Source organism: Purpureocillium lilacinum (genome assembly GCF_023168085.1).
Source record: "Purpureocillium lilacinum CBS 284.36 DNA, scaffold_3, whole genome shotgun sequence".
Lineage (NCBI taxonomy): Eukaryota > Fungi > Ascomycota > Sordariomycetes > Hypocreales > Ophiocordycipitaceae > Purpureocillium > Purpureocillium lilacinum.
This window is the reverse complement of record NW_027072113.1, coordinates 1,879,992-1,892,296: the sequence shown is the minus strand read 5'-3', so window position 1 is coordinate 1,892,296 and position 12,305 is coordinate 1,879,992. Positions and strand designations below refer to the sequence as shown.

The 12,305-nt window shown below is 55.5% G+C and overlaps 2 protein-coding genes across 2 annotated transcripts; one reads left to right on the top strand and one right to left on the bottom strand.

The window, feature by feature from the left end:
* Positions 1-719: 719 nt before the first annotated feature.
* PLICBS_004158 (uncharacterized protein) lies at positions 720-1,286 on the bottom strand (the record flags this gene model as incomplete). The annotated part of the gene is made up of 1 exon (XM_018328134.2): positions 720-1,286. One exon carries the CDS (start codon positions 1,284-1,286, stop codon positions 720-722), a length of 567 nt encoding a protein of 188 aa, XP_018173267.2.
* Positions 1,287-9,346: 8,060 nt separating this feature from the next.
* PLICBS_004157 (uncharacterized protein) lies at positions 9,347-9,931 on the top strand (the record flags this gene model as incomplete). Its single annotated transcript, XM_065600454.1, has 1 exon — positions 9,347-9,931. The coding sequence occupies one exon, from the start codon at positions 9,347-9,349 to the stop codon at positions 9,929-9,931; it is 585 nt and encodes a 194-aa protein (XP_065456526.1).
* Between the last annotated feature and the right edge of the window lie 2,374 nt (positions 9,932-12,305).

The window sequence follows — 12,305 nt, the reverse complement described above, 5'->3', positions numbered from 1 at the left end:
TCTCGCACCTGCACTGCATTCCCTCTAAGCCTGCGGAGAGGCAACTTGAGCAGCAAGCAACGGGCCAGCAACTACTGCAGCACCTAAGGCCGATATTCGCTGTTTTCTTTTTCCTGTATCTCTGCGATACCGTCACATTTAAGCCAAAGCGTTGTCTGAATGATGCTTCTCAGCGAACCTTGGACCCCCGCACAACCTTGCACCCAGCAGTTTGGCCAAGTTGCCACCTGAAGTTATGGGTTTGTCCTTCGCCACGTTGTCAATGTATGGGTGCGAGGTCCGTACTGACGATTCATACCTAGCTGCGGAAAGCAGATCTCATAGCACCATTCGAAGTCTCAACATAACATCACGCGTTCGCCAACAGTCATTCACAATTGAGTCGCCGAGTGAGGAAGTCCTACGTCGATTAACCAGGGCGCCTTGCCGCAATCTTGCCTCCGACTCGCGAAGCGATTCCCTTCCATAACGAAGAGTACGCTGACTCATTGGACTTTGACGAAGGGCCCGAACGTGTTAGTTGCACTGCACCCGACACAACTGGATTGCCCTGTGTTCAGTTACGATCGTGGACAAGGTTCGTCACTGCGGCCTGCACACATCTGGGATACAGGCCCCACCCCACGTCGTTCCAGTTCAAAACAACGGAAACTGCTGGTTTAGGCAGTGGCGGCTGCCTAGCAGGCGTAGGTACAGTGGGCTGACCCGCTGTGCGACAGTTACACGGCCTGTGGCTGCCTTCTGTGCGACAAGAGCGTAGCCCGCAGCTCCTCCAACTCGACGACATCAATCGCACCCATTAAAACAAGGGCATCAACTTCCTGTTCCATACTTTGACGAGGCTCCAGGTGGCGCTGTTCTGCTCTCAAGCCAGGAACTTCGTTCGGCGCGACCGCAAGGAGTTCATCGTCGAATGCGCACGGCCATTGCTCCCAGTCGGATGACGAGAATGCTTCGCCAGACATGGGCAGCTGATCCAGGCTGGGCTGAGCATCCCAGTCCGCTAGTATCTGATCCAAAAAGTTACCATGGTCATCATTCTGCCCAAAGTCGTCGAAAAAGGCAACTTGCCAGAGCTCAGTTGAGCCTTCCAGATCTTCTCTGGCATAGCCATCGATTTGTTCGTGGCTTTGGTGCTCTAAGGCGTAGGCTTCTCTGTCTGGTACCTCCGTCTCACTAAGCTGCAACAAGCGAGCTGCCGCGGCCACGTCTTGGGCATCATGTGGTGGGCCTAGGGAAGGTTGACGGCCGTGGACGAGAATTGCGGACGGCAGCTCCTCCAGCATGGCAGCAGTGGGAGCGCGTGCAGCCAAACCTTGAATTCTGGCAAGAAGTTCATTGAACTCATGTTGAGCTTCTGGGACGGCCGTCCGAAGGTCATAGCTGTTAGTGGCTACTTCGGCCGGCAATTGTACTTCGTCGCCTAAGAATGACGTATCAATGGATGCTGACCCAGCCAGATCATTGACAGACCCAATCGCATTGCGGTTGGCCCGTGCGCCAGCCAGCAGTTGTCTTTGGTTTTGTGTTGACGTATTGGTAGACGTTGGACTGGCTGAATTATGCGCAAACAGGCTTGCGAGGTAGTCTGTGCTGATAGCGCTCGCTGGAATCTCAGAGAGACTAGTGACGGGTCCGAAGTTCTGGGCGAATCCGTCGCCTATGCTGGTTTGAGTCTCAAAGGAGTAGTCGCCGTCGAAAATTGTATACGTACCCGTAGCTGCCTCAGCCCGGACATGGACATCATCGGGTTGCGGTGTCGACAGATGGGCCATTTCGTCGAGTCGAACACGTCTTTAGGAAAGCCAATTCCAACAGTTAGTCTCGTTGTCCCCTTGCGGTTCTTATCTCCAAAGCCTACCTGTAAGACGATCCAGGACGACCGTTGGGGACCGTTCGCTCTGGAATTGGGGAAGCCACAGCCATCCCAATGCCCTCGTCGGATTTATCGGACTCCATTCCTCACAATGACGCGATCTCCAGGCTGGAGTAGTACGGAGTTTTCGCGTTGATGACTGAGATAGAAACTGCAAACTGAGCCAAGACGGAGGGAGATTGGAGTTAACCATTGATGGTGGCGATAGGTACAGTAGGTAGAATCCAGACTACAATTTCACGCTGGGTAGGGCGAGGGGCTTATTATATCGACAATCTGACCCCCTTCCATGCGGAGGAGTTGATGGGCAATGCAATATCACGCTGCACAGTAATCAATATAGGATAGATCAATGTCGATAGACCGGCAGGCCGCATGTCGGCCAGTCCATGCTACTCATACGAGCCATCGCAAGAATAGCCGTAGTCTCTCAATTAATCGGCCAATCGCAGAACCCACACAGATGTGGAATACCTGCTCTTGCGAGCGATTGTACAAGCCGCGCACTGCCGCAGGAGAGGCATCGAGAACCGTGAAACCATGGAGTCGAGATGTGTCCGGGCCACTCATGCACCCCGGTGAGTGGCGCGCGGGCAGGCAGACACGTGGAGGCGGAGCCAGTCGAGGATCCGACTGTTCGCAAAACATTCACGAACAGAATCATGACAGGGCAGCTTCCCTTTCGCTGCCCGGTATGCTCGGCTACTTTTGACTCGCAGGATGAGCTTCATGAGCACACGTGGAGATATCAAGTGAGTTATCTGAACTGTGTGCGGCAAGCTTGCTGATGAGTAGCACAGGATGAGATAACAACTGTTCTCGCCAGGCTCCACGACCTTCTCGCGCACCGGAACGAGGTTTTAAATACTACAGAAGCGTCAGAAGATATTGCTGTCGAACGGAATAAGCGCTCAGTCTTTCGTGCCAATGGTAGGAGCCAAGAAAACGGCTTTCTGGATGGTACTGTCGACGACTTGTCTCCGGTTGCGGCATCATCAGCGGCAGAAAAAGTCACCCCAATGGCGACGGAGACGATCCTCGAATGCACGCACATGGACTGCAGCCACAGACCATGGCGCACGAAGTGGCTTGGACCCTCTTCTCCCGGGCAAAGGCAACGATCCACCTTCCATGCAACGCTTTCTCTTCCACGCAACGCTTTCCCTTCCACGCAACATTTTCCCTTCCACGCAACGTTTTCCCTTCCACGCAACGCTCCCCGTCAGCGCAACGCTCACGCAACGCTCATTCAATCACACATACTCTCAACCCCCTCGCGCGACTAGCGACCCCATCCAGCACTTACGAGTCTCATTATCAATCATTGGCTTTTCATTTCAATCATTGGCTTTCATTTCAATCATTGGCTTTCATTTCAATCATTGGCTTTCATTTCAATCATTGGCTTTCATTTCAATCATTATTAATGAATGATGCGCCACTCTGTTTGGCGTTAGCTTCTTCGCCAACTGCATTCTGAGTCTGTCGATCGCATGCGACGACCCTTGGATGTTCGAGCACTTTCGTCTCCAACAATGACATTCTGCACGGCGCCGGGCGATGGCCTTGAATCCTCGACTCTCTGCCTCGTTTTTCTGCTCAAACCTCCAACGTTGTCCCTCCTGAGTTGTGTTCGCATTTCGAGTGCCACCCCGACTAATGAGTGTCCGTTCTGACCTCCCTTCCACCCATATCCTACGCCGCTGGACACCCAAGGGATAGCCGCAATTTCTCTTACCGACAGCGCGAAAGGACCAGGCAAGGAAATGCCCCCAAGGCTTGGTGTCTCAAAACTTTCCAGGCTTGCGTGCATCCGAAAGCCACGCCGCGCGGCTCTTCAACATCAGCCCATGCCCCACAATTGCCATCTGAATTTGAGACATGTTGCGGCAGAGACAAAAGTTGCCCACAAAACTTCCGCTTGTCCAGTTTCGGCAGACAGCCCTGTGAACCTCTCCAGGACCGGGGCCGCCACTGAAACATTAATTCTTTCTTGAAGGCCTGGCTACGATTACCCAGAGCCTCGAAGTCCCAGGTTGGATTGTGGCAGAGAATACTGATCAGTGGTCACCTTTGTCTGGATGACTTGTCCATCCTCGTTCAAGAACAGGCCGGGAACTGTCAGGATTCCATTGTCGTAGCCCTCTCCAGGGTTGGCGCCTTTCACCAGAAGGACAGACCGCCCAGCCATACAAAATCTTGGGTATGGGAGTACGGCTTCGATATCGAGAAGGATTCAGAGCGGCGATGGGTTTGCAGATTGTGCATCCAAAAGAACGCGCCGAAGCCCGGCAACGTAATTGCCTTTGGGACTCAAAATGCTGAACGGCATCTCTGGGATCACCACAAGATTCAAGACCCGTCCGGGAGACGCTCTGTGCCAGCGTCTCGAAAGAAGCCGTCGAAGGGATACCAGACGATAACAAAAGCATTTAACCTCGATTTAGCCACCCCCCGAGACCAAGCAATCGCGAATCGCTTTATTAAGAGCTTCGATAAGAATGTCTTCCAGCGTCTGGTCGTCGAATGGGTTGTCGAGAGCAACCTGTCCTTCCGAGAACCCGAGAATAGGAGGCTGCGAGCCATTTTCGAGTACCTCAGCCCATTTGTTGCAAGCACCGACGCCCACATCGGCCACGATACTGTTCGCAAGCGCGCGATTGCCGAGTTTGAGAAACACAAGGGGAAGGTAATCGACGTATTGAGAAGTGCACCTGGCATGATACATATCTCGTTCGACGGTTGAAGGTCGCGGAATAAGCACTCGTTGTATGGTGTTGCATTTTTCGAGACGGGGATGGCAATGCCCGCAAGCTTATCCTTGGGGTCCCTGAACTGACAGTTCGCCACTTTGGGGCCAATATCGGACACGAGGTCATCGAAGTACTGGAGACGTACGAGATCCCAGACGAGAAAATCGGGTACTTTACGTTGGACAACGCGCCAAACAACGACACTGCAATGGACACCATCGGGGAGAGATTTAAGTTCTTCAGCAAGGAAAGGCGGGGTCGCTGCTTTGGCCATGTCATCAATCTCGTGGTCAAAGCCATCCTCTTCGGAAAGGATGCCGAAGCGTTTGAAGGCCGGCTGGGCCATGGGGACGTCTCAGCTACGCTAGAGCACGAGCTCTGGCGGAAGAGAGGTCCTGTCGGCAAGCTCCACAACCTCGTGGTGGCGATTCACAGGTCCGATGTACTTACCACACTTCTCCGCAGTATCCAACGACTAGAGTTCGATGCATCCGAGGATCATCGTGTCAGAAGTCGGAAGCCGCTCAACGTGGTCGTGGATAACGAGACCCGTTGGCTGTCGCAGTTCTATATGATCCGGCGGGCCCTGAAGCTTCGACCTTACCGCGAGACACTTGTCCTGAAGCACAAGCAAGAATGGGAGAAAGAAAACACATCGAAACGGTCCAAACGGCTCAAGGCAAGCGCCATAATGCCAGCTATATGTCGAGACGAGAATAAGCTTGACGACAAGGACTGGGCTGTCCTTGAAGCGTTCAAGAAAATCCTCCAGAGCTTTGAAGATGCGGTCAAGGCCCTCGAAGGTGACGGGATTCAACGAAAGCGCAAGCAGGGGCATTTCGAGTCCTATGGTAACGTCTGGGATGTGATTGTGGGATATGAGTTCCTACTGGCAGAACTGGAGAAAGCTAAGGCCATGGTCGACCAGTATCCTGAACCCGAGCATTTCAGGGTTAATATCAATCTTGGCTGGAAGAAGCTTGACGAATACTACAACAAGCTGGATGAGACTCCGATATATTATACCTCACTGGCACTGCATCCTCCATATCGATGGGGCTACTTTGAAACGGTGTGGTCTGGTCGGCCGAAGTGGGTTTCCAAGGCGAAAGATGTGGTACAGTCCGTTTGGGATAGGGACTACAAGGCGTTGAACATCTCTAGGTGCGGGTCTGGCGAACCAGCTGCAAAACGTCAGCGAACGCAGTACTATTCCCCTTTCGAACAATTTAAGGATGAAGCTCGGGTACGTCCTTGCCAAGGGCTCGATCCAGACAAGGCGGAAGACGAGTATGCCAGGTGGCAGAAGGACCTGTTACCTACAGATAGCGACGTTCGGGATCCTCGTGAGTATTGGCATTCACAGCGGTTCAAATACCCAAGGCTTTCGCGAATGGCTATGGACTTCATGACGGTTCAGGCGATGAGCGCAGCGTGTGAGAGGCTATTCTCCGCGGCAGGTCGCATGGTTACACCTCTACGGAATCAGTTGGAGGCAAGCACGATTTCTATTTGCCAGGTGCTGCGATCATGGCTGCAAGCAGGCATCGTGGATGAGGTTGACCCCATCCTGCTGGACAAGGCGGATGAAATGCTGGCCGAGGTAGTGGAGGAGAAAGAAGTAGGAGAGTGGCTTAAGGGATTGCGAATGCAGATACGGGAGGAAGAGGCAGGGTGGGAGTGAGCCCTGCCTTGCATGCCCTGATTCCAAGGTGTCGAAGCTGTGGTCTGCTTACAGGTACATCAGCCGACGGGTTGGTCAACCAGTCAACGCAACCTCAACCAAACTCAACACAGGGGTGAGGTTGATCAACTCAACGGCGGAAAAGCTTATTAAGCCGTCAACTCACTCAACTGAAGGCTGAGGTTGAATTGATTGCGTTGATCGCCACCCTGGGTTGCCCTGATCCTGACCTCTCTGAAAAGCTGACAAGTCCCGCTGCCGAGCACGGGCTTGTCGGCGGCGGAGTCCTCAAATGGGTTGCTGGCGGCTGGCAGTGTGGTGGCGAGGAGGAAGGTCTGGGGAAAGGCAGAGCTGACATAGTTGGTTGTTCACTTTGGGTCCGGACAACATCATCACGGTTGGCGGGGAGTCTTTGGGGAGAGAATGTGTATTTGCAATGCGCGGCCTCCTTCCTTCCTGCCCATCCGTGGTGGGGTTTTTCACTTCCTCCGTCGAAGTTCCTCCCGTGCTCCTTCTCTTCTCGCGTCTCAAGTAATGACCAGGCTGGACCTATCGGACCGTTCCGCCGCGAGTGGGGCGGTCGGCTCGGCAGGGCCCGTGTCCCGAGCGCTGGATGAGTGGACCTTTTTCGGTGAAAAAGGACGGCGTGGACGGCGAAACAAACAACAGCCAATAGCAGAGGCCAAAACTGGCAGGGGAATGCCTTTTCGCCGAAAAGGAGATCGCGAAAACAGACAGTATGATAAATATGGGCATCGGCGCAAGAGCCACAGGGGGGGTAATGCAGGTTGCTGACGTTGCGGCTAAGGAGCGCCTTTTGTGAACTGCTCAGTCATCAGACACTGCAGACTCTTCCCCGCTTTGTGGGGCGGGCGGCTAGGCGGGGTACGTGCCCCAAGGGCCAGATGAGGGACACCGAAGAGGTTGGCGAAACAGACGGCAGCCAATAGCAGAGGCCGAAGACAGACAGTAGACCGCCCCGCCACCATACATTTCACGAACCAAGAGTTCTGGTATTGCGACCCAAAGGTCGGGAAGGCAGGGGCCGTGTGCACAGACCAAGGAATCTTGGATTGGGACCCAATTTAGGGGACAGTTGGTACAGTAGGAGCCGCAAACTCTCGAGAACTCGCTGTTTTGGTGCGGACGCCCCACCGTGATTTTGCCGCTCCCCTATGGTCTCAGTCCGGCCCGAAGCCGCCGACTAACCTGGGCCACAGCTGCCACCCCGGTGTGTTTCTCTCTCCGCCATTTCGGGCCTTCTCGTGAAAAGCGGACAAGCCATGGGCTCAGCAGGTTGCAGCTCTTTTACGTCTCGGCCAGCAGTGGGTTTCTCAGGTAGCGGATATGTGACTTTATTGCGCAGGGAGGGGGGTGGCTCCGGAGCCCGAAACCCGACCAGCCGTGAGGTTTCGCCCAAAGTCCGAAACTGGCTTAAAAGTGAAGACTCACCCTGAATCCAAAATCACCAGATATCCAAGACTCGGCCGAGACCCAAAAATGGCCCGAAATCCGGGACTGGCCACATAACGATAAAGCCACATCTGCCTCTGCCCCCACGGCGTCTTCCACAGTCTCTTCCGCTTCTATGTAGGCTGCCCATGGGTCCGTTGCAGTTGTCTTCGACAGCGTCAGCGCCTGTCGCAACCGCTGGCGCTTCTTGCCCGTCTTTCCCTTCAGGTTCAAGCCCAGCATCCCTAGCGCGGGGTTTAACGAGGTACCTGCAGCGTCAGATCACTGTTCGTCATCATCCTCGTCGTCGTCTTGTCAACATGTACTCGCCGTCCATATGTCCCACTCTATCTCACGTCAAGGGCCGACTGCTCCTCAGCAACCCTTCCTTCACAGCCTTTACCCTCTGACCTGGCTGCGCGCTTTCTTTGTCCTTGTCTAGAGTTGCCTTGTCTGGATCAGGCTGATGCGCAGGTTCTGTGCTGTACGTGCGGTGAGATCAACGTATTAGACTTGTCCCGTCCTTGGGTCCAACAGGGCATACAATTCAGCCAGCTTCCGTTCGGTGCCCTCGAGTCGTACGCCGTTCTGCACCTCGGGCATCCCTTGCAGCAATGTGATCTGGCCAGACAGCCAGTCGAGAGTGCTGGTGAAATTCTTAACGTCGACGACGGCCGTGGCCTGGTCCTCCATAGTGAAAGCTGCCTTGTGCTGGAGACTAAGGTCGATGAATGTCGTGCAAGACTTCGAGTGGAGGGGTTTCGTTGCGCATCGCGGCCCGGCCGGGGATCGACGCCTGTTGGGTCGACTCTTGGCTCGACGTGGAGCGAGGAGCGGGGAAATATGGTACTGGGGAAGTTGTTCCGTAGCGCCTTCGACCACGCCGCCAAGGCACGTCCCGCGCGGGGCGCGCACTGGCGTTGTTGCCTAACGGCACAGCATTGGCTCGTACTCCCAACTCGCTCCGCCTCGCAATTCGCGACTGGACGTTCGGCATCTCCCCCATATTGCGGTATGGTCCGCCGAACATTCCACTATCCATCATCATTCGCGCAGTGGCATGTCTAGGCAACTTCACCCCGACCGCCTTTAAAGTGTTGGGTATTGGCTAGCTGATACCACCGCACCGTATCTTGCCACTCAGCCACTCAGACATATGCGGACTGAACTGCATACCCCAACGTGCACGGCGCTCCGACCGGCAGGATCGTGGGTGCAGAACAGTGAACACATAGAACCATGCCCCGGGGGGGAGAAGGGGGGGGCGGGGGCGGCAGGCGGCGCCGTAAATTCCAAGAAACCAGCAACAGCGGCCATTGCCAGGAACCGGAGCGAGTGGAACCTGCTCATGGCCAGTGGTAGGGTCGTTCCCCAATGGCTCCACACCTGCTCGTCGCATTATGCAGGACACATGGTTGATCCAATCGTCGAGTATAAGAGCCATGTCCCCCGCCGCCCCCAAACCCGATACTACTTCTTCCTATTCTCATCATATTAAGTCAAGCCAACCATTTCGATCTCTTGTAGAAGCGACTTTGTGCATTGTGAGAGCAGACTATGGCACTACTCGACCGTTTCAGAATGCAGCCTACCAGAGACATCGCCTCAGTCATTTTCCAGGACCCGAACAGGATTAAGCAGCTGGTCGCGACGGGATACAGAGTCCTTCTAATGGGCCCGGCGCTCTATGCCCTCGCGAGCAATTCGTACATATCCACAACGGCTGGCTCAAAGAACAGACTCTATTTCATATTCGCCCCGCCTGCTCTCGATGGTACTGTCTGGGGACGACACGTTGATGTATATTTGAACGACATCATGAACTCGCCTGCACCCAGCTATGGCCATACTGATCCGGCGGACTCTATGTGGTTACCGATGAGAGTCGAGTTCGCGGATACATGGGATGGCGTCATGCTGAACCACACGTACCTCCCGGAGGTGCATAACACCGTTCGACTCGGAAAGGCCTTTGAGCAGGAAGTTACGACAAGCTGGTTTGACAGACCATTGTTTTACTATGGTGTCATGGACGAGAAGGGTATACTGAAGGATAGGCTACCGCACGTATCTGAGGGCCCCATATTCGGATCCGTGGTCCACGACGTGGGCAAGGCCGTGACTGTCTCGCGCCTGGGCCCCGGTGGCTTAGCGATATACACCTAGGGTTGACTCATTAAAACTATCCTGATTCGCCTTGCGTTCAAAGTTGCCACCCAACGTAGTATGTATATCCACGCTCTACCTCGCTCATACGTCGTTTGCCCGGGAAGATTATGATCCAGCACTCCGCCTGAGAGGCTGATGTGACATGCAACCAGCAAACCTTAAACCCCCTTACCCTGTGCCGACCTGTGGCTATATCACTGCACCTCTGGAAGGTAACAATCTAACATCATACTTTCTTGGCATGCAATTGTTAAGAAAGTAGCGTACTTCACACCAATTGGCTTAGCATCTGCACCTCCAACTCCCCGGGCCGCGCGCTGCGCTGGCTCTGGCAGCGGCCATGGCAACTGCCATGGGCTCGCATGCCGGCTCAGATCCCTTTGATCTCGATACTCACATTCCCCTAACTTTTGCCGACCGAGCCCGTGCTGCCCAGCTCCGAAACAGTTCTCCGGTCGTGGACCGGCCGATCGGTGTCTCGCCGGCGCCACGGCGATTGGCTCAGACGCCATCTTCGCCTCTACTCCGACTCTCCAACTCTGCTGCTACGGAAGGCGGGCAGCCTGCATTCGCGCCGTATAGGCCCTCGCTAGTACCCATTCTGGAGCCCGTCTCGATCGTTGAGGGCGCCAACAGGGTCGCACAAGAGCAAACGGATGCCTATAACGCCAAATTAGCAGTCTTCCATGCATTCTGCGAATCGTTCGACCAGGCCGCGAAGCAATTCACGTCTGGCATTGAGCATAGCTTCGCAAACCAATTCGCCACCAGCTTTCTCGACTTCTGGCGCCAGTCTCTCTCGATACTGCCGTCCGTGACGGCGCCGACGTACAGCAGTGTCGCCGCCGGCCGCAGTCCTCTCCAGCCCCCCGGGGCCACGCCACTCCCTCTGCTGGCGCCCCGCCGCCCGCACCACAACAAAGAGCCGACCTACGTCTCCAGGGACGACCAATCCCCGCCCCACCGAAAGAGGACCTCCGGGTCTTCGTGCGACTCGACGCCGAAGCGCCGGCGAGGAAGCTCGAATCGTACGCGATCCGGACCCACATCGCCGCGAAAGCCGGCATCGATCTCCACCGAATTCCGGCAGCCTTCCCCGTGAATTCAGGCTGGGCTGTTCGCACCACGGATTCCGCTACTAGAGACCTCATCGTCCGGCGACAGTCGGAATGCGCACAGGATCTCAGTGCCAATATCGTCGAGACCAGTCGAAAATGGTACACATACGTCGTCGCCAATTGCCCTCGAAGGCTCACCGATCTGCAAGGCAACGAAGCCGACTACGACGAAGCCGTCAAAGGCGAAATTACCTGGCAAACCGGCCAGACGGCCGTCAGCATCCGCCCAAGCCGTCATGATTCGAACGACCTTCCAAGTAAGACACTCCTCGTGTCATTTCTCGCGCCCACCCAGAAACCCTGGCGTCTTTTCGGCTCCAGCAGACTCGCCCGATACATCGACAAACCCGTAGCGCCCAGCCAATGCGACAAATGCTGGGACTTCCACGCCCGAAATAGTTGCGACCGCCGACCTTCCTGCAAACGATGCGGAAAGCCGCAGCACCAAGACTCAAACTGCTCTGCCCCAACGCAGTGCGCTAACTGCCTTGGGCCACATATCGCGGATTTCACCGAGTGCCCTGCGGGACCCATCCGATCCCACGACGTGTATCGCCGTCTGACACAAGAAGAAAGGAACCGCGAGCGAAAAATGGGAGAACAGCTGTTCGCCCATCGATCACGACAAACTGAGCAAAACGGACAGGGTACCCAACCAGGACCGCGATCGCCACCAGCACCGTCTCCTGTGCCCGAACAAGTCCAGCCGCAAGATACAGGCTTGGACGCTCCTCACGAACAGCAAAGCAGCGCCGCACCACGGACGGGCCCGTCCCAACAAGACGAGCGGGGTGAGCCACAAAGCCGCGAACCAACTCCACAATGTGAGATCGTTCAGTCCGTCCTCAGCCCGGCCGTGACTATGTCTCCGCCGTGCATCCGGGTGGTCACGACCCCACAGCCCGATAGCGATGATGAAACGCCCAGATAGATCACCGTTGAAGAGGAAGCGCTTCAACTGCGCCAGCCCCTCCACATCATCACTATGAGAAGACACCGCAACAGCCAAACCGGACGGAAGACCATTCGCGTCTTCCAGGCCAATGTTGGCAAGATCCCGCCGGCACATGACTGTGCCCTCGCCCTGGCCGACGCTGAGCAGTACGACGTTGTCCTACTGCAGGAGCCGTGGACAGAAGCCAAAGAAGGCCGTTGCCTCACCAAAACGCACCCCGCCTACGACACGTTCTCTCCGGTCGATAGCTGGACCAACAACAGCACCCGCCCGAGGGTCATGACGTATGTCCGGCGTC